Below are 22437 nucleotides of genomic sequence, written 5' to 3' on the forward strand. Positions count from 1 at the left end.
TCAGTGCTCTGGAGAAAGGAACTCCAGCCCGGAGGAGCTGGGTCAGAGGCCACATGAGTTTTACATTTTTCTTTGAAAGATTTTGTTTATTCATGAGAGACACACAGAGAGAGATAGAGAGACAGAGACACAGGCAGAGGGAGAAGCAGGCTCCATGCAGGGAGCCCGACATGGGACTCGATCCCGGGACCCCAGGATCACACACTGGGCCGAAGGCAGACCCTGAACTGCTGGACCACCCAAGGATCCCCGAGTTTTACATTTTGACAGATGTCACAGAATTGCTTGTCATGCAAAAAAGCAGCCTGAATGCTGTGGCCAAGTGGGAAGACACCCTTTTCTGTCCTCGAGAGGGATGAGGGCGCCTATTCCCAGGACCCCCGCCCCCCAACCACTGTGCTGCCATGCCTTTCCTTTGAGAACATACCTTTTATTTGGTCAGGCTGCAGGAGGATGTTTGGTCGTTGGATAAATGTCTCAGCCATGGAGCACGAATACAGCACGGAACATTTTGAAGACTGAGCATTTGTTGTTGAGAGTTTATCCACGGGGAGAGGGGGGACTGGATCTATTTTCTCTGCCCCCTGACTTTTGCAATTAGGGTCCTAGCTGCTAGGCTCTGTGTAATAGAAACTCAAAGTGACAGTGGCTTCAACAATATAGAAGTTTGTTTACCTGTCACATGAAGGAAGTTTAGAGTAAGTAATCCAGGACTGGGCTGCTGGCGCCACGGGCAGCAGGAACCCAACATCTCCATCATCGTCCTAGCATTGACCTCTCTCCTCAAGATCACCTCACAGCCCCAAACGGCTGCCAGAGTCCAAGCGTCGCACCTGTATCCTAGGAGGCATGAAGAAGGAAGGGGAAGGGCAAAAGGTGAGTGGTTCCCAGCTGAGTCAGCGCTCTTTATGTGGTCTTCCACACTCGTGCAGGACCCATGCACCCTTGTGCAGACTGTGCACTGTGCAACCTTAGAGGATGCCGTGCACGTCATCCACATCATGGATCTGTGTATTTATTTACAAGTCCTTCCTAGCAGATGGCAGTGAGGCATCCTACGACCAAAGCAGTATATTACATTAATTTTCTAATCGTGTTTTGAAGAATGGGTGTCTTTTCCTAATTCACACAAAATGCTGTCTGGGCCATGGCTGGCTCTGCCCCGGGTACACTTACAGCTCTTTGTTAGCATCTAATCACTCCATAGACTGACCTGCAGGGAGGGCCAAGAAACGGTGTGTGGCTGGGCTTTACCAACTGAAATAAAACTCCCAAGGGAGGAAGGAAGGAGAGAATGTAGCTGGCCACTCACCACTCTGCGTCAGTCCGAGGGCACATTTGCTGATCATCCAGCTCCCTACAGGCTGCGAGGGCAGAGTGCTGGGTTTTCAGTCACGGGGCTAGGCCACGTTTGTCTCACGTGGCTGTGATGCGCTCACCTCCCCAGGCACATTTCCTCACCCCACTCTGGAGACTCGGCTGATCGGCTACAGAAGGGTCATCGGAACAGCCGCCCTGATTTCTGAGCTGGAACTCCTGGCTTCGTCATGATGCACTAACAATTTACAAACGAGAGAGGCAAGGACCCCATTCATCTGGTGCAGACCAAAGTGCAAAGACTGCACCCTGCAGCTCGCAACTCAACGCCTATGCCGGACACGGGTGTGGACCCTTGTGGCTCCTCACTCACGCGTGCGCTTTCTTACTTTCTGCCTAGTGAATTCCTATTTATCCTTGAAGCCTCTGCTCTGTGACCCCCTCCTTGTGAATCCTTTGTGTCTGTCACTGGAAGGGTGGTGCTGTCCATCCACTTGCCCTGCTGGGACAGGACCTCCTCCTGCTTACTCCCTTGTGCCTGCAAAGAACCCGGCTCCTTGTCACCCACACGTGGTGACTGCCAAGCTCATCTGTGGTCCAGAAAGCAAACTGGTATTTACCTTTCCAAGGCTCCAGTCCAGATCTGTTACCTGCTTTAAAGGACTAAATGACTTCCGGATACCTCCCAGACCAAGTTCAAGTCACAAAAGAGTCGACTTGAACTTTCAATGTTGTTCCTTAAATGAATCGTCTGTTGGGAAACTTGTGTGTCTGCCTTGAGCAGAACAGAAAGACAGCTTCATTTAAACTATTAGACAGATGTTTCCTGCACCTGGGCCGGAGATGTAAGCACCTACTTTACTTGACCTTGTGTATTTAGCATTGTGCCTTGTACGTCAGGCCCAGGAAGGCAGGAGAAGGTGAATCCGCTGCTCCATGGGCATCCCTCATCACTTTGAAGTACTTCATGTTCAGTTCTCTCTCTCTTTTTTTTAAAGATTTTTATTTATTTATTCATAGAGACAGAGAGAGAGAGGCAGAGCCACAGGCAGAGGGAGAAGCAGGCATCATACAGAGAGCCCGACGCGGGACTCGATCTAGGGTCTCCAGGATCACGCCCTGGCCTGCAGGCGGTGCTAAACTGCTGTGCCACCGGGGCTGCCCTCAGTTCTCTTTTTTAAAAAATATTTTATTTATTTATTCATGAGAGACACACACAGAAAGGCAGAGACACAGGCAGAGGGAGAAGGCAGCAGGCTCCCTGCAGGGAACTTGATGTGAGACTCCATCCCAGGACCCCAGGATCATGACCTGAACTGAAGGCAGACGCTCAGCCACTGAGCCACCGAGGTGCCCCTTTTATGTTCAGTTCTAAGGTCACCATGTTACTCAGTGAACTGCTTCATGCTAAACTGATCCCTGATTTTTTCCCCCTAGTTTCATGAGTATGTGCCCAGAACTTGACCTCAGTGTAGAATTTGGAGAATTCAACTCTGCTCGACCTCATTTCTTACCTGAGTTGTCAGGGTCCCTCTGAGCAGTCTCCTGTAACTAAATGACCATCGTCCTCCAGTGATTATGCTAAAAAGAAAGAAATGACGCTGGTTTACAACAAAAACTACATTCTCCTTACAAGGCAGGCTAATCGTTTTTAGGAAGGGTAGCCTGATTCCAAGGACGAAATGCTTTCAATCAGAGGCCTTCCCCCCTCTGCCCCCTGCCCCGTGGCTCTCCCAGCAGAGCATTTTGTCTGTGTTCTGGGGAAGTGCATTACAAACTGAACAACACAGAACAACGGAATTGGATGGAATAGGGAACTTTCGGAGCTCACCGCCCTGGCTGTGGTGTCAGGAGCCCACACCACGAAGCGGGCACGCTGGCCCTGGAGAGCATTACTTCTGATGTTTTCACAGTAGCTCCCAAACGTCCACGTTTTGAAGGAGGTAGAGTATTTTCTACACCAGCAGGAGCTGACTGCAGGAGCCTCATGACAGACGGAAATAGACAGGCATCTCCTGCCCAGGGACATGTGTTGCAGGATGCTGATAGCCAGGGGTATCCATCACGATACCATCTTCCTCCCAAGTCACGTCCGTGGGGAGCAGATACTCCCAGACCACAGGTGTTCATGCTGTGCACACACCAAGCAAGTCTCGCAGCCTGTTGTGCACATGGGCTGCAGCATGGCTCTAGGGTCTCTTCCAGCCTGAAGATTCTACACAGTAAGACAGGACTTAGGGAGAAGGGAAGGAACACACTGGCAGAGCACCTGCTTTGAGCCAGCGCTGTTATCCCCATCTTACAGACAAGGCCACAGATGCTCCGAATGGTTTCCTGCTAAGTGGTGGCACTGGGATTCCAACCACTGGAAACAGCAGAGGCTCCCTTTTTGTAAACTCCAAGATGTTCCAGTTCTTAAAGTCATGGTAGTTAGACTTCAGGGGTCCCCTGGAATGGGGGTTCTCCAGGAAAACCAGTCTGGGCCCTTGAATGGTAACACCAGATGGGCCACCATGCTTCCCCAAACCCACAAGGGGTTCGCATGTTACTTGGTGTGCAGTGGGGCTGGAAGATAGTGTGTCACCCACCAGGGGACCCAGTGATCAGTCTGTTCTGCGTGCACCCCCCCTCCCAGAAATCAGGCTACCTGTGACTTCTGAATCAGGAGGTCTTGCTTAGTAGAGAGAGCCCAGGCGGGTTGCCACAGTTGGGGACAGCGTGCAGGCTCGGGAGGCCCGTGACTGTGGACACCCCAGGCTCCTAACAGGGTTCCTGCAGCAACGACTCCGTGCACCTGCCCAAGCCATGACCTTCACGTCTCTTCCCCAGGCTGCGTACAGACCTATCCCTTCTGTACATTGTAATCTCTGTGTAGCTTTCAAAAATGTGAGTGCTGCACCCCGGCTGCCACCACCAGAGGAAAACATCTGTGTTTCATTACAGATTATAGTTTTGCTTGACCTCTATATAAAGGGACTCGTGCAACGTGTGCTCTTCTGTGTCTGGCTACTTTGGCTTGGCCCTGTCTGCGGGGTCACACGTTGTGTGTACTGTGTAGACCATTTGTCCTCTGGCATGGCATGCCACCGTGATGACACCAGTCTGTGACGGCTGGTGCGTAGGTCGTTTCTCATCTGAGGGTTCCACGGATAGAGCTGCTGTGAACGTTCTAGTTTATGGCTTTGGGCAAACACGTGGGCATGTTTAGGTTGGGTCTATACCTACGGGTGCATTGCAGAGGCATAGACTTTGTGAACGTCCAGTTCTAGTAGACTCTACCAGTTTTCCAGAGAGATTATAGGAAATTGTCCTGCTGGATTTTGATTTATCCTGGTTTCTCTCTAGGAATTGCCTCCCTTACGGTTTTGATGGTGTGCTCCACGTACACCTGCCACTGAAGAGGGAAATGTCTGACTTGAGTCTCTGGGTAGCAGGATTGAGACCCTGCTTCCCGGCCTCCCTGCCTCCCGGCCTTCCTGCATCAAGGGTGTGGCTGCACTGCTCTGAGTGCCTCTGTGCAGAGCATGCTGCATGTGGCGAAGGGGGCTGGGCACAAGAAATAGATTGCATTCTAGCTAGAGGAGGGAAAAGTAGGGAGAGACACCTGCAGGGCACGGTGCTCCGAGGCACAGAAATGGGGCCCTGCTTCCTGCTGAGTTAGCTCCCAGAACCACCTGCCCAGCACCACTCCCTGCCACAGGCCCGGCAGCGAACTTTCTGGCAAAGGCCAAGAGCTGCATCAATAAGCCCAGCAACCTGGAGCAGAGTCACGTGGTCTGCCTAAGGCCCTGGTGCTCTGTGGCAGGACAGGTGAGACTCTATCAGTACTCACCTCTAGGTCTTCCTGGCCACCTTTTTAAATGTTTTTTAAGGTTTGATTTTTGAGTCATTTCTCCACCCAACATGGGGTTTTAACTCACGACCCTGAGATCAAGAGTTGTAAGCTCCAAAGGACTGAGCCAACCAGGTGCTTCCTAGCCACTTTTTTTTTCTTTTTAACAAACAAGGTACAATAAGGTCTTTTGTTTTTGTTTTTTAAAGATTTTATTTATTCATCTGAGAAAGAGAGAGAGAGAGCAACACAAGCAGGGGGAGAGGCAGAGGGAGAGGGAGAAGCAGGTTCCCCGCTGAGCAGGGAGTCCGACTTGGGGCTCAATCCCAGGACCTTGAGATCATGACTTGAGCTGAAGACAGATGCTTCACCAGTGGAGCTACCCAGGTGCCCCCACAGTGAGGATTTAGGGCTGAATTAGTGCCCCTTCCAGGGGCACACAGTTCCATGTACAGATGACTCTTGCCTGAGTAACCAAGCACAGGGAGCAGAGGGGGTCTGGGCAGGCTGTTGTTCGAGCTGGGGCTGCTGGTCAGGCTGCCTGCTTTCCAACCTGCCTCCTCCATTTACGGGCCCTCCCGGCTTGGACATGCTGCTCAGCCCTCACTTCCTCATCTGTAAAATGGGACCGTTAAGATAACTAGATGAGCCAAATGACATGGGGTACTCAGAGCAGAGCCCTGAGGAGGTTTCCCCACACACTGCCTGTTCCCTTCCCAGGCAGTGAGCCCACACACACACTGCCTGTCACCCTCCCAGACAGCGAGCAGACACCACATCGGGGAGGCGCACACCCCGCCCCTGCGTCCCTGGGGTGAGGGCAGCAAGGGGCATGCCATCTCTCAGTGCTGTAATAAGGGCAGGGAGCTTGGAGAGTTCTAGGCGCCCTCAGACCAGGACTTCAAGTACCAGCCCACTGGTAGCCCCATTTAGGGGGGCTTCTGCGGCAAGAGGGAACCTCAGGGCAAGCAGGATGGAGAAGCTTCTAGGAATGTGCCAAGCAGGTCTACAGATACAGGAAGCGGATTCGTGGTTGCCTTGGGCTGGGCTGCAGTGGGGGCAGTACAGGGCTGAGATCTAAGGAGTCTCTCTTCGTGGTGGAATGTTCTAGAATTGTGCTTACGGCCACACAGAACTGTGAAGGTGCTAGGAACCACCAGATTGTACACTTCAGGCAGGTGAATTGTATGGATTGAATTCCATGAATTCTGTCTCCTAAAGCTATTTTAAAATTACAGCTGCGATGTGTGGCCGTCTTCCGGCTACCTCACACTCCGCCTGCCTCCTGACCGTGGGAGCCTGCTTGTCCCTGGTGTGCGTGGGGACAAGTCCCTCCCTGGCAGAGACAGCAGGGGGCAGAGCTCCGGAGTCCAGCACTGGGTGGTTGGAGGGGGAGCCCTCAAGAGGGTGGAGAGAAGCTTCCAGAGCTGGAGGTGCCTCAGAGGAACCCACGGCCGCAGAAGTACAGCCCCTGTGCCCAACACTCATATTTTTCTAGTTGGAAGGATGAATTTCATAGCTCAGTGTGGTTGTAGATGACTCTTGTCTTTTTTCTCTCCTTTTCCAATTCTTCCAGATGCTTACATTCTTTTTCTTAGGTCAGAAATATGTGAAGTTGGGGTGCCTGGGGGGCTCAGTTGGTTGGGGGTCCGACTCTTGGTCTCAGCTCAGGTCCTGATCTCAGGGTCGTGAGTTCGAGCCCCACCTTGGACTCCATGCCCAGCGTGGTGCTTACTTTAAAAAAAAAAATGAGAGACACCTGGGTGGCTCAGTGGCTGAGCATCTGCCTTCAGTTCAGGGCATAATCCTGGGGTCCTAGGATCAAGGCCCTAATCGGGCTCCCCACCGGGAGCCTGCTTCTCCCTCTGCCTATGTCTCTGCCTCTCTCTGTATCTTTCATGAATAAATAAATAAAATCTTGGGTGAAAAAATAAAGTACCCAAAGTCAGGGGCTAGATGGGAGAGCAGGTGGGGACAGGCGTCCAGGCTGGGGTCAGGGCCTGCCTGGGGGTCTCTGCAGCTGATGGACACGCCTCTCTCTTGCAGGAATCATGTGGCTGGAAATTATCCTCGCCTTGCTGCTGGGCTTCATCATCTACTGGTTCGTCTCCCGGGACAAGGAGGAGACGTTGCCGCTGGGAGATGGCTGGTGGGGACCTGGGGCAAGGCCCACAGCCGCGGAGGACGAGAGCGTCCGCCCCTTCAAGGTGGAGACTTCCGAGGAGGAGATAGAGGTAGGGTGCCGTCTGTAGGCGGGACTGAGCAGCGTGGAGGGCAGAGAAGCCCTGCCCGTGGGTCCTGAGGCTGGGGGGACCTGCCCAGGGATGGGTCTCCCTCTGCTCTTCTCCCGCCGGGCAGTGCACAGAGGCCGGCCCACGCCACCTGCCCATCCCCTCTGCTCCCTCCTCCCCTGCCTCCTCCTTCCCCCCTGCTCATGGGTCGGCAGCGCCCAGGTGAGAGGGGGTGCCAGCTGGCCCCTGGCACGTGCATCAAAGCTCATGGAAAGCAGTTGCTTCCTTCTCCTTTGGGCCACTCTGAAACCCTCGGAGTAGGCTTGCAGGACAAAGCCAGCAGGTTTTCATCAGGACCCGGGCGGAGGTTCTTCCTGAGTAAGAAGCTAGGCCATGGGGACATCAAATGCTCAGGTATAGAGAAGCTACCCCGGACCAGCACTGATTACGTTCCTGCTGTGGTGCCGTGCTCATGGTCACATCCAATCCCTGTAGTGAGGACTGTTGTTCCTCTTTCCAGATGCAGAAATTGAAGCTCAGAGGGTAAAGCAGTTTATCCCAGGGACCGAGATGAGAAGCAGGATTTGAACTCGGATCTGTCCAACTCCAGTGCTTATGTCCCTCTACCACACACTGGAGTCTGGGTGGGAGGGTGGTATCCAGTGGGATGGGCTGCAGGGCCAGGAGGGTGCGTGGGACCCAGGACGTCCCCACCCGTTCTTCCTCTCCTTCTGTGCGTATCGGAACACCTGCTGTATACAGGTGCGTGCTGGGTGCCGGGAGAAGAGCAGAGAGCAAATAACTCACAGTCCCATAGCCCAGAGAAGGAATGGGCATGGAGGAAGGGTAACTGAGGGATTCATAGGCACAGATGCCATAAAATGTGCCAACAAAAAGTGAGATTTCTGCAAAAAGCAGAAATCGGGCTGCACCCGAGAGAGAAACCAGGCTGAGGTCCCTTGGGTAGGATAGATGATGCCTTGCTATTCAGGAGGCTGGGCCCCGAGGATGTTGCCTTCCTTGGGTTCTCAGACTCAGTCTAAAACATCCCAGTCTGGGTGCCTGGAGTGCTTGGGAGGACACTGGCTACAGGTGACACCCGGGAGGCCCCGTGAGCCCATACAGACCTCCCGGTCCTGGCTGGTCTTCTCCCCGGATGCTTGCCCAGGGGGCTTGCACCTTCTCTCCTGGTCTGTCCTTCTGATTCAAGCTGAGTTATACTGTTTTCCTCAGTGCAAACCACAACCCGGGACAAATCCGTCCTACCACCTGTTTCTACAGCCCCCAGGCTGAGAATAGTTTTTACATCTTTAAATGGCTGAAAATAATCAAAAAAAGGACTGTCTCGTGACATGTGAAAATCACACAGCATGCAGATTTCAGTGTCCATAAATAAAGTTTTATTGGAACCCAGCCGTGTCCATTTGTCCATGTCTGGTCTGTGGCTGCTTCCATGCTACAAGGACAGAATGGACCAGAGGCAGCTTGAAAAGCCTAAAATAGTTACTGTCTGGCCTCTTACAGAAACGGCTTGCTGGTCCCTACCACGCATAAGACTCAATAAATTAAAAATGCGTATTGTTCATATGTTTAAAAACAGAAGGAGAAGTAAAGGTGAAGTCAAAAGGGGAGAATAGGGCAGCCCGGGTGGCTCACCAGTTTAGTGCTGCCTTCAGCTCGTGGCATGATCTTGGAGACCCAGGATCGAGTCCCACGTTGGGCTCCCTGCATGGAGCCTGCTTCTCCCTCTGCCTGTGTCTCTGCCTCTCTCTCTCTCTCTCTCTCTCTCTCTGTCTCTTATGAATAAATAAAATCTTTTTTTAAAAAAAAGGGAGAACATAAGGGTGCCTGGGTGGCTCAGTTGGTTTAAATAGCCAACTCTTAGTTTCAGCTATGTCATGATCTTAGGGTCGTGGGATCAAGTCCCTCGTGGGGCTCCATGCTCAGCACAGAGTCTGCTCAGGATTATCTCTCCCTCTGCCCTACCCCCCCCCCCCCATTGCACACATGCACACTCTCTCTCAAATAAAGAAATTGTTTTAGAAAGTGAGGAACATAGTCTTTCGGAACAGCCACTGTTGTGGGAAACATGGAGGTTCCTTCTGAGGTAAACCCGACCACCCAGGGTGCACGTCTGCAGACCAGCAGCCTCCTCACCCTCCCGTGGGACATAGCTTTGCCTCTCCTGTCTCACTGTCTTGTGGCTGCAGGGTTTGCTCTGTCTTCTGGAACCAAACCTGCTTTGCCCTGCGTTTTGCTCCAGGACTTGCATCAGAGGATCGACAGGGTCCGTTTGACTCCACCTCTGGAGGATGGGCGCTTCCATTATGGCTTCAACTCCAAGTATCTGAAGAAAATCCTTTCCTACTGGCGGAATGAGTTTGACTGGAGAAAGCAGGTGGAGATTCTCAACAGGTACCCTCACTTCAAGACTAAGATCGAAGGTATGTTCACAGCACCAGCTGCCGGGGGAGGTATGTCACAGGAGTAGCCTTGGGAGGTGCCCATGTGACTCAGACCCAACTTAGAATCCAAATACTGGTCCTCACGAGGTATTTACAGGGTCACCTCTGGAGCAGAAAGAGACAGAATCCCAACAAATCCAATGGGCCTTAGAGCAAGGCAGGAAAACGTATAAATAGTTTAAAAGCCAAAGAAATGCAGAATCTGGTCCAGTGATGGGACAGCCTTTGAGGGGAGGGAGCGGAGGCGTGGGCCTGCCATGGCATGGGTCAGCTCCAGCCCTCGGGAGGGTGAGGTCTGCTGAGGGCTGCTCAAGGGATATGTCGGGATCTGAAGAAGTATTGCCCTTTCTGTCGGCAGCTCTGTAGCCCGTGTCCGTCTGTGTGGTAGGTTGTTCCGCACCTGGGAGGGCTTCACCTGGGAGGGCAGGGACCTCCCAGATTGTCTTGGCAAGGCAACCTCAAGATCATTTGGGGTGAGGTCACAGTTCCCTCAGTGGAAAAGCATTTCCCCCCTTTTGAGAAATAATTGACATCCCTCACGGGGTAAGTCCGAGGCGTACAGCGCGGTGGGTTGATTTATAGTCGTTGTGAAACCGTCACCGCGGCGGGTCCTGCTCACACCCAGCTTCTCGTGCAGACACAGGACAGAGAGAGAAAAAACTTTCATCCTTGCGGTGAGAACTCAGGATCGACTCTTAACTTTCGTGTGCGCCCCATAACAGTGTCTGCTACGTGACCCCCCAGTGCCTGCGACCCTCACACCTGGGGTTTGCACCTCCTGACCCCCTCCCTCCGGCTCCCCCCCCCACCTCTGGTAACCACATGTCTCATCTCTTTTCCTGAGTTCACTTATAGTTTTTGTTTTAGATTCCAGGTATCCGTGAGATCCTGTAGTATTTGTCTCTCTCTGTCGGGCTTACTTCACTTAGTGTACTGAAGGCTTTATGTTTGCACGGGTGGTAGGATTTCCTCGTTTTCTAATGGCTGAATAATATTCCATTGTACACATTCGTACCACAATGTCTTTCTCCATTCATCCATCCGTAGACACTGGTTGCTTCTGTGTCTTGGCTACTGTGAGTAGTGCTGCAGTGAACATGGGGTGCAGATACCTTTTTGAATTAGTGTGTTCGTTTTTATATATATATTCCCCAAATTGGAATGCTGGACCATATGGCCATTCTATTTTTCATTTTTGAGGAACCTCCATACTGTTTTCCACAGTGGCTGCGCCCATTTACAATCCTACCAACAGTGCAAGAGGGTTCCCCTTTCTCTGCATCCTCGTCCACACCTGTTGTTTCCTGTGTCATTAATTTTAGCCATTCTGACAGGTGTGAGGTGGGATCTCACTGTGGCTTGGATTTGCATTTCCCTGATGCTAAGTGATGAGCATCTTTCCATGTCTGTTGGCCATCTGGATGGCCATCATGTCTGTTGGAGAAGCATCTATTCTGGTCCTTTGCCCATTTTAATTGGGTGGTTTTTCTGCTACAGAGTTGTATAAGTTCTTTCTGCATTTTGGAGATGAACCCCTTATCAAATGTAAGGATTGCACATATTTTCTCCCATCCCACAGGCTGTCTTTTCACTTTGTGGATGGTCTCCTTTGCTGTGCAGAGGCTTTTTCAGTTTGATGTTGGTCCACTTATTTATTATTTTACTTTGATGCTTGAGCTTTAGGTGTCACGTGCAAGAAACTGTCACCAAGACCCGTGTTGAGGAGCTTTGTGTCTATTTCCTTCTAGTAGTTTCATGGTTCCAGGTCTTACATTTAAGTCTTTGGTCCATTCTGAGTTAATTTTTTGTGAGTGGTGTGAGGTAGGGGTCCAGCTTCATTCTTTTCCATGTGAATATCCAGTTATCCCAGCGCCATTAATTGAAGAGACTATCTTCTCTCCATTGAGTGTTCTTGGCTCCCTTGTCAAAGTTTAGTTGACCATATATGCCTGGATTGGTTTCCAGGCTCTCAGTTCTGCTCCATTGATCTGTTTGTCTCTTGGGAAAGCATATGTTAACCCCAGAAATATTTAGAATAAAACAGAAATTCTGGGGTGCCTGGCTGGCTCAGTCAGTGGAGCATGCAACTTGATCTCAGGGTTATGGGTTCAAGCCCCACATTGGGTGTAGAGATTACTTAAAAATAAAATCTTTAAAAGTAATAATAAAGTAAAATAATAAAATCTTTATAAACACATAGAAATGTTTAGGAAAATCAAGTTCATAGTGTCACTGAGCCTGGGTGGCTCAATCAGTGTAGCATCTGTCTTTGGCTCAGGTCATGACCTCAGGGTCCTGGGATCGAGTCTCATGTTGCAGGGGTGGGGGAGGTCCCTGCTTCTCCCTCTGCCTCTGCCCCTGCAAATAAATAAGTAAAATCTTTTTTTATGTATTTATTTTCTATTATAGTAAAATATACATAACAGAATATTGACCATTTTGACTGTTGTCATATGCAATACCCCAGAAAAGTGACAGTAAGCACATTTATATCATTATGCAGCCATCACCACCATCCATCTTCAGAACTTTCTTATTTTGCAAAACTGAAACTGCATCCCTGTTAAACAATAAGCCCTCATTTCTCCCCTCTCCCTCACCTCTGAAAATCGTTCTACTTTTGCACTCTGTGAATTTAAGTATGAATTTTGTACCTAAGTACTTCCTATGAGTGGAGTCATTCAATATTTGTCCTCTGCCTGGCTTATTGCACTCAGCACAATGTCCTCAAATTTCATTTGTTTTGTAGCAAGTGTCAGATTTCCCTTTCTTTTTAAGGCTTTCATAGTATTCCATTACATGGATAGACCACATTTTGTTCATGCATTCACCCGTCCATGAATGGGCTGCCTCTACATTTGGCTATTGTGAATAATGCTGCCAGACATGTGGGTGCACAAGTATCTGTTCATGTGTCTGCTTTCTGTGCTTTGGGGGGATGCCCAGAAGTGGAATTGCTGGGTCAAATAGTAATTTCGTGTCTAGCTATTTGAGGAACTGCCATACTATTTTCCATATTTTACTATTTTTGCACGATTTTAAATCTCCACCAGTAGTGTACAAGACTGCTAGGTTTTATTAAAGTTTGTTTTAGTTATTTTAGAGAGGGAGAGAGAGTGCAAATGAGAGGGGCAGAGGGAGAGGGAATCTCAAGCAGACTCCATGCTGAGCACAGAGCCTGATGTGGGGGCTCGATCCCACAACTCTGAGATCACGACCTGAGATGAAACCCAGGGTCAGACGCTCAACTGATTGGACCACCCCGACACCCCCAGATTGTCAATTTTTCCATGTCCTTACCAACACTTGTTATATCCTTTTTTTTTTTTTAACTTTTATTTGTGTTTAATTTATGCAGAATTTACTCCCAGGCCATAAGCTTTTGTTTCTTCAGCTTCTTCTGGGATGTCTTTGTCTTCTGTGCAGCCTCCTCTGCTGGTTTAGGAACAATCTTGTCTTTCCTGTCAGGACCGTCTCCATGACGCAGGGAGAGCTCATGCAATGGGTTAGTCTGACCATGAGTCCTGAGAGTTCTGCACCACATCTCAGGGGTTTTGCTCACCTGGATGTGCTCTGGCCAGAGAATCTACATCTAAACCCTTCAGATCAGCATTACTCTCTGTGTTTTTAAGTACATGAGGTAAAATTCTAGCACTCTTCTTGGGGCCCCAAGCCTGTGTCCAATATGTGGCACATGCTGCTTCTGCAAAGCGACACCCCTCATGTACCTGGTGACTTTTCAGGTATGCCTGTCCTTGCTAGTCTGCGCAGTCTTATCTGTGTTTAAGTGAACACTAAGATCTGAACCTCCTGATTTGCATGACTTTTCTGGGTCAAGTGGATAGCAAACCATCTTCAGAGATCACATCTGGCTGTTTCCGAGAAGAGCAACACGTGACATTAGCCATCCTGATGGGCGCACTGCAGCGTCTCATTGTGGTTCTGATGCACGATTGTCTAATGATTAATGAGATTGAGCATCTTTTCTTGTACTGCCAGCCATTTGTATATCTTCTTTAGCAAAATGTTCAAGTCCTTTGCCCATTTTTGAAGAGATAGTTGGGTTTTTGTTGTTGCTGGATTTGGGGCTTTCTCTTGTTCTGCCTATCAGTCCCATATGAGCTGTGGGATTTGCAAATATTTGCTCACGTCCTGTGGGTTGTCATACTATTTAGTGGTTCATGTTAAGGAAACTGCATTTTTGGAATTTTAAATATTCGTAATGTTCAAGACAATTTGGCCTTTTCAAGTAATGGACTTTTTTAAGATTTTATTTATTCATGAGAGACACACAGAGAGAAGCAGAGACACAGGCAGAGGGAGAAGCAGGCTTCCTGCGGGGAGCCCGATATGAGACTCAATCCTGGAACCCCAGGATCACACCCTGGGCTGAAAGCAGATGATTAACCACTGAGCCACAGGAGTCCCCCAAGTAATGGACTTTTGAGTTATAACTGAGAGTGTGTAACTGAGTAATGGATTCAGATTTTATGTGAAAATCTTCTTGATTTTACATGATTTACATGAAGTGTTGGAAGATTTAGGCTTTACCACAGTCATAAATTTATTAAAATTCTTAAATTTAAAGTATGTGGAAGATATATCAGTCAGTCAGATCAACTAAAGTTCTTAAAAAGGAAATTGAAATTATACCATGTTTAAAGGAGTGTCATTAAGCAAGTTTAAAAATGCAAACATTCATTAATCAAAGGCCTCTGGAGAATAACTCTCAATACTGCTTAGATTAATAAATATACAGGGGACGCCTAGGTGCCTTAGTGGTTGAGCGTCTGCCTTTGACTCAGGGCCTGGTCCCGGATTCCTGGGGATCGAGTCCTGCATCCGCTTCCTTGTATGGAACCTGCTTCTTCTCCCTCCGCCTGTGTCTCTCTTTCTGTATCTCTTATGAATAAATAAATAAAATCTTTAAAAATAATAATAATAAATATACATGAGCACCTGGCTGGCTCAGTTGGTGGAGCATGTGATTCTTGATCTCACGGTGGTGAGTCCGAGCCCCACATTGGATGTAGCAAGTACTTAAAAATAAAATCTTTTAAAAAGAATAATAACATTTTAGTAATATAGAGAGGATAATATTTGTAAGTTGAACTCAGAGGCCTAATATAGAGCTAGGTTTCTAAACTTGTAACTAATGAGATGAGGACTAATTTTAAACATAAAGCAGTTGTTGCTGTACCCTTCAGGGACTTTGATATCTTCGTCATGAGCCTCACAAGAGAATCTGAGCCACTTCATCCAAACCAAAGTACATATAGATCTTTGTATGAAATTTCCAAAGGTTGCCTTTCGCATCCCTGGTGCCACATTGCCTGGTTTCCTCATCTTGATTCAGATCACTCTGTTGCTGCATCTCTTCACTGGTCGTTGGTTAGAGGCTGACAGGGTACCTCCTGCATCCAGGCGTTTTGGGTGCAGAGAACAGGGTCCCTGCCTTCTTTCAGGGGTGATGCTTACCTTTACAGTACAGGGTGAGGGGTTCTGCAAGGGAGGAGGCTCTGGGAGCTTCATGAGCCCCACTGCCACCTGGAAATGTAATGGAAGGCTTCCTGGAGGAGGTGGCATCTAAGCTAAGACCTAAAGGATAAGTAGGAGTTTGCCACTAATGTGAGGAAGGTAGTCCAAGAGAAGGAACCAGCACCTCCAAACATCCAGTGGCAAGAAACCCTAGGGGGCTATTCCCTTCCTGGAGGCTGCAGGCTCAAGAGGCCTTACCCCTGGACCATCTTGGGTTCCCCAGGGCATCACAGCGAAGAACAGTGCAGATGCTCCAAAGGGGGCGACTTGGGGCATTGAGTCGTCCCAGAGGGCTGCGACCGACCCCATGTTCAGTTCAGCTCCCTCCCCAGGGTGGCGGTCCCAATTCAGAGCTGGGCATGCAACACCCTGCAGCATGCTGCAGACCATAGATCTGCCTGGAAACAGGGGCGGGTGAGGTTGAGGGGACTTGCTTCCTCCTCCAAGGGAAACCCCCATATTTAGGAAGTATGGGCTTTTAACATTTTTTTTTCATTTCTAAAATTCAAATATTTAAAACTCAAAAAGTCTATAAGGAAGCAGTGAAAAGGCAATCTCTGTCTCAGCCCTTCCCCCAGCCAGCATTTCCCACCCCGGGACAGCTTCTGGTTCCCTTGCACGCACGCTTCCAGGCATCGCTGTGCACACCAGCACCTGTGCATCTGTGTGGAATTCCCTCAGATGACAGTGTGACCATTTGAATTGGAAATCATATCACATTGTGCAGTGTGTCCCAAAGGAGGTAAGGATATCTTCTGAAATGAACTTCAAACCAGGAGTAAATATAGCAACATAGAAGGACACGTTACAAAATAGAATGTATGTAGAGTTCTGGTTTTGTCCGAAGAAGGTTATAATCTGTGACTATTTTTTAAGAAGTCTGAGCTGCGGGGCACCTGAGTGGCTCAGTCCATTAAGCATCTGACTCTTGGTTTCAGCTCAGGTCAGGATCTCAGGGTCTCAGGGTCGTGGGATCGAGCCTCATGTCAGGTTCCATGCTCAGCTCAGAGTCTGGTTGGGATTCTCTCTCCCTCTCCCCCTCGACACCCCCTGTCTCTAAAATAAATAAATAAATCTTAAAAAAAAAAAAAAAGTCTGAACTGTCCTAATCCAGAGGAGTCTAAGGAGACATGAAGGCAACATGGGGTCCTCAATGAGATCCTGGAACACAAACAGGATGTTAGGTAAAAGTTAAGGACATCTGAGCTGTATTCACCGTCTGTGGACAGTGGTGTTATTCAGCCTTTGCAGAGAAGGAAACCCTGCCCGAGGGGACATCATGGATGAACCTGGAGGACATTCTGCAGAGTGAAATAAGCCAGTCATAGGAAGACAAATTCTGCATGATCCCGCCTGTGGAGGGATCCCGAATTGCCAAGCTCATAGAAGCAGAGGGGGCTGAGTGGGGGCCAGGACGGGGGAGATGAAGAGACGGGGAGATGCTCAGTAAGGGGTATAGAGTCTCAGTTTTGCCAGATGCCTAAGTTCTAGAAACATCCCGGGCCACGCGTGCCCACTGTTGACAGCACACTTAACAGTTTGTGAGGACGGAGGTCTCCTATTAAATATTCTTACTACCATAAAAATAAAAATGTTTTTAAAGCTAAGGAAATCTGAAGAAATTATGGACTTTAATGGAGTCATTAACGCATCAGTACTGGTTCATTCCTTGTAACAAATGTACCGGAATAACGTAAGCCGTTAATGACAGGGAAGCTGGGTGTGGGTTCGTGGGAACTTCCTGTACTGTCCTCACTCTTTTTCTATAAATCTGAAATTGTTCCAGAATAAAGGCGCCTGCCTGGCTCCGTCAGTGGAGCACAGGCCTTTTTTTTTTAAGTAGGCTCCACCCTGAGATCACGACCTGAGCCGAAACCGGGAGTCGATCACTTAACTCGCTGAGCCACCCAGGTGCCCTGAACATTCTAGTCTTGACCTTGGGGTCGTGAGTTCAAACCCCACGTTGGGCATCAGGATTATTTTTTTAAAATTGTTCCAAAATAACAGATTTATTTTTAAAATTCTGGAAAGAGAACACAATGTTCTCTTCATGTGCTTTTTCCCCCTTTTGATTTATCTGTTTTCCATTTCTTATGGTAAACATATGTTATTTATGTAATGAATTCACAACTGACCAGAACATTAGCTAGTCATGGTGCAGGGCTCCAGGTGCTCTTTGGGCCACCTACCTGCCTGGGAACAGACTGCCCTCAGAGGGGTTCGGGGGTGCCTGGAACCCACTTGCCCACCCTTGGCTTGGATGTGTTCCAAGGGTCCAGCACTCGACTCAACCTTGAAAACGTTTCTCCACTTTAAAAAATTATGCATTGACTTTACATCCCTTATAGAAAAATTAGGAGATCCAGAAGTGCCTGGGTGGTTCAGTGGGTTAAGCATCTGCATTTAGCTTGGATCATGATCTTGGGTCCTGAGATCGAGTCCTGCATTTGGGCTCTCTGTTCCACAGGGAGTCTGCTTCTCCCTCTCCCTCTGCCCCTCCTCCCCGCTGGTATGTGTACTCTCTCTCTCAAATAAATTAATAAAATCTTTTTTCAAAAAATTAGGAGGGGACACCTGGGTGGCTTAGCGGTTGAGCGCCTGCCTTCGGCTCAGGGTGTGATCCTGGAGACCCAGGATGGAGTCCCACATCGGGCTCCCTGCATGGAGCCTGCTTCTCTCTCTGCCTGTGTCTCTGCCTCTCTCTCTGTGTCTCTCATGAATAAATAAATAAAATCTTTAAAAAATTAAAAATTAAAAAAATTAGGAGGGACAGAAAGAGTAAAAAAATAAATTAACACTTGAAATTGTCTTGCTCAGAGACAACTTTATATATATTTGTAGTTCATCCTTCCAAATTTAAAATTTTATATACATATGAGTTCATATACTTACCTATCCATACATATACATACACATACAGTTCATGTACACACGGTGTATAAATATGCACACATAGGACTGCTTTCAAAAATTAGATATTTGGCTTGGTAATTTGCTTTGACCACTTTGAACTGTTTTATATGTTAAATGAATACGTATTTGCACTGTCATCTTAAACAGGTGTATTGTATTACAGTGTAAACTATAATCTGTTTCAGCCTCTAATGCTACAATATACAGGTTTTTTTCCCCTACTCCTTTTTTTTAAAGGTTTTGTTTTTTTTTTTAGTTTTAAGTGACCTTGACACCCAGCGTGGGGACCCCAAGATCAGGAGTTGCATGCTCTAGGGGCTGAGCCAGCCAGGCACCCCACCCCCCTGTCTTTATTAAGCAGCATTTGCCAAGTGCCACCATGAGCCACGAAGTGTTCTGGGCTCTGGGAACTTGGCAGTGCGTGAACAGCCCGGCCCTGGCCTCACAGGGCTCATGATCTGCTGGGTAAGGGGCATGGCAGCGGTCTGTCCCCTGCAGGGCACCTGTGAAGGCCAGGAGGGGCACCTGTGCAGCTGGAGCATGGGGTGGATGCACAGCCAGCCTGGGTGGCCGCTGCCATGAGGCCCCGGGGGCGTCGCCCCTGCTGGCCGAGCTCTGGAGGGAGCACAGCCTGGGTGGACACGCTGAGGGCCGGGGCTGCAGCCTCCCTGGCTCTGGGGTCCTCTCCACCCTGGGCTGACTGTGCTCTGTCCCCCAGGGCTGGACATCCACTTCATCCACGTGAAGCCCCCCCAGCTGCCGTCCAGCAGCACCCCAAAGCCCTTGCTGATGGTACACGGCTGGCCCGGCTCCTTCTACGAGTTCTATAAGATCATCCCGCTCCTGACTGACCCCAAGAACCATGGGCTGAGTGACGAGCATGTTTTTGAAGTTATCTGCCCTTCCATTCCTGGCTACAGCTTCTCGGAGGCATCCTCCAAAAAAGGTAGGGAGGTGGGGGGGCCGGTGGGGGCCAGTTCTTCACGCAGGCGGGCATGGGGCTGGGACGGCTCCCTTCGGATGGCCCATGCACCTACCCAGGCCCTGCCGTGTGCAGTGGGTGAGGGGCTGGCAGGGCCGCGGCCCTGAGCAGCCAGTGCTAGCCTGGGCGCCTGGACTCTCACACCCTCAGGAGCTCCCCGCGCAGCAGCAGGTCCACGTCTGGGCCAGCAAGGCCCACCAAGCCCTGCAGGGAGTACAAGCCCACAGAACCTCACCGGTGCTGGCCGAAGCCCGTGCACCCTCACTGCTTGGCCGTCCACGCACTGCCCCTCTCTCCACACCGCCTGCTGGGCCCTGTGTCACGCTCCCAGGGGCCCTAAGATGCCTCCTCCCCCACTGTGAGCTGCTGTCACCCCAGCATGGGGCAAGGGGGCCAGTGAGGAATTCCATAGGAGCCCGAGAGGGCCCCAGGAGTGACATCTCTGTGACTCTCTTCTCTTTCCCCTTCAAACCAGGCTTGAATTCAGTGGCCACTGCCAGGATCTTTTATAAACTGATGCTGCGGCTCGGCTTCCAGAAGTTCTACATTCAGGGTGGGGACTGGGGGTCCCTGATCTGTACCAACATGGCCCAGATGGTACCCAGGTGAGGGTCACTCTTGGGCATGTGAGACGGCCATCTGTGCAGGGCCACAGGGTCTGCCCGGATGTGCCGTCTGAGCTACAGCGCATCCTGTGGGCCTAGAGGAGAGGAGGAAAGGTCCCCCGTCCGCCTGCTGTGCTTGGGGCACCTTGACGTGCATTCCCTCTCTATTTGCTATCACATGGGGCTGGGGACTCTGGGCCAGGTGCACAGGCAGAGAGGGCCAGCCAGATGAGGAAAAAGTCAGAGAGTAGGCCTTTTTGGTGGCCCATGTCCTGGAAGAGACCAGAACTTTCTGGAAGCTGTATTTTCCTTCCCAACCCCCTCCTCCATGTCCAGTGGCCACCCCAGAGGGACAGATTCCCAACGGGGCCAGAGCAAGCGTCTCAGCCCCATGGCCTCCCTCAGCCCTGACGCCAGCCTCACCTGGACCCTCTCTCTGCCCTCAGCCACGTGAAAGGTCTGCACTTGAACATGGCTCTGGTGTTAGGTCCCTACATCCTGACTCTGTTCTTGGGACGGCGTATCTTGAGTCTTCTCGGCTACACCCAGAGGGATCTGGAGCTGCTGTACCCCTTCAAGGAGAAGGTTTTCTACAGCCTGATGAGGGAGAGCGGCTACATGCACATCCAGTGCACCAAGCCTGACACTGTGGGTGAGCACGCGCTCAGGACACTGCAGCCTCCTCCCGGGAGGTGCCCACACCCTTCCATGCACCCAGCCAGGCGCCAGCCGGGGGCCCTCACTTGCCTCAGCAATGCTGCTCACAGGGTGAAAACCTCCCGGGAGGGACCGAACTCTGTTTCTCGCGGCATTTCTGGGCATAGGTCAGCCAGTGCATGGCCGGAACATTCCAGATGCCTGTGTGAGCTGATTCAGTGGGCACCATGCCCTGGTCCCCTGACCCCTGCGCCCTGAGCTTGAGTCGGGGAGGGAACTTGGGGGCCCAGCAGCTCCAGGACTGGGGGGCTGGAGGGCATCAATATTCATTTGTAACTGTTCCCCTAATTTGGACTTTCAGATTCTTTCTTACTTTTTACTAATCTGAGCGTATAAACTTAAAACCCCACCTCTTAAAAAAAGTTTATTTATTTATATAAGTAACCTCTACACTCATTGTGGGGCTTAAACTCAACAATTCCAAGATCAAGAGTCGTATGCTCTTGATCTCAAGCCAGCCAGGTGCCCCCAAACACCACTTTTTTAAAAACAGCATTCATACATATTTCTTATCGGGGTCCCCCGAGGCTCCCCATGCAATGGATGGATCCCCAGAAGCAGTGGGGGCAGTACCCCCACTTTTTCCCAGATGGGAGTTCCAAGGCCGAGGGTTATGTAGATGGGGGTGCACGAGCATCCCAGGAGTTAGGGCAGAGCTGCATCACCCCATGACCTGGTGGCCTGCTCACTGGTCCCAGGCCTGAGTTCCTCCCTCACTTCTTCCCACACCAGGCTGTGCTCTGAATGACTCTCCTGTGGGCCTGGCTGCCTATATCCTGGAGAAGTTTTCCACCTGGACCAACCCAGAGTTCCGAGACCTGGAGAATGGAGGCCTGGACAGGTGAGACCCTACCTGCCAACCACCTGCTCAGGTCCCAGCAGCCATGGCCAGCACGTCCACCTCCTGCCCAATGCCCCTCAAGCCCTCACCTGGTGAACACAGTCCTAGCTCCTCCAGATGAGGCCACGGAGGCACGGGGAGGTCTAGCCACTCGCTCCAAGCCTCACAGTGCAGTGGTCAAGAATAGGAAGCAGGGCTTCAGAATGTCTATGCTCCATTTGCTAAACAGCCCCCTTCTGGGATCAGTGGGTCCAGGGGGAGCAGCCGGGGCTTCCTCCTCCTGTACCCAGGAGAACCAGGCTTGTGGCCACCTGGATGTGTGCCCTGGGGAAGCCAGCCGTGGAGGCAGCTGAGGGGAGCCTTGGAGGCCGTGGCCTCTTTAGCATGTGATTCCCAGGCTTCTGGCCCAACTCAAGCTCCAGGAGGTCGGCCCTGACCCAGCTTCTCCAGCACCCATCCCTTTCTTCATTGCTCTGGGGACACCCAGGGCACCAGACGCAGTGCTGGGGTGGGAGGAGGGAGAGATGGGGCTGGCTCCCACCTCGGGGATAGGGACCGTGTGTAGGTTGTGCTCTAGGCCCCACTCCTAGAATGGGGCCCGGTATGCAGCAGGCACTCGACAAATACATACTAGAGGTGAGCTCAGAAAGGCTCTGGGAGTCCCGAGAAAGGAGGATTTGCTCTGTCTAAGGGGCAGGGAGGGGGAATGACTGGGAGAATCAATTAGGCCTGGGCCTTGAAGGATGGGTAGGAGTTTGCCAGTGGAAAGGGTAGAAGAAGAGAATGCAGGCAGAGAGGAAAGCAGAAGTGAAGGCTGGAGTGGTAGACAAGTGAGGTGCCCTTGGAAAGGCTGACTTTGCCGAGGCGTGGAGCAGGTGCACGGGGGCCAGACTGTGAGCCCACTCACAAGCCCTCACTCTGGGATCTGTTCCCTGCCCCACACTGGGCAGGACCCAGGGGCAACAGGGATCCATCAGCAGCTCCTTGGCAAGGGGT

The 22437-nt window shown here is 50.6% G+C and overlaps 1 protein-coding gene across 7 annotated transcripts in view; it reads left to right on the top strand.

Moving 5' to 3' along the window:
* The window catches only part of EPHX1 (epoxide hydrolase 1), a 40488-nt gene that overhangs the window by 14341 nt on the left and 3710 nt on the right, over positions 1–22437 (top strand). For 4 of the 7 annotated variants that reach the window (XM_026003452.2, XM_072732698.1, XM_072732699.1 and 1 more), the window contains 6 exons: positions 7196–7383; positions 9644–9824; positions 19015–19242; positions 19754–19883; positions 20330–20535; positions 21333–21441. In XM_026003452.2, the coding sequence (XP_025859237.1) occupies positions 7201–7383; positions 9644–9824; positions 19015–19242; positions 19754–19883; positions 20330–20535; positions 21333–21441 (1037 nt within the window). In that variant the 5' untranslated portion in view covers positions 7196–7200. Of the gene's footprint in view, positions 1–442; positions 877–1447; positions 2163–7195; positions 7384–9643; positions 9825–19014; positions 19243–19753; positions 19884–20329; positions 20536–21332; positions 21442–22437 lie in introns of all 7 variants that reach the window. The other 3 variants (XM_072732695.1, XM_072732696.1, XM_072732697.1) reach the window with 3 other exon arrangements.

This window comes from Vulpes vulpes, chromosome 13 (genome assembly GCF_048418805.1).
Source record: "Vulpes vulpes isolate BD-2025 chromosome 13, VulVul3, whole genome shotgun sequence".
In the NCBI taxonomy this organism is placed as follows: Eukaryota; Metazoa; Chordata; class Mammalia; order Carnivora; family Canidae; genus Vulpes; species Vulpes vulpes.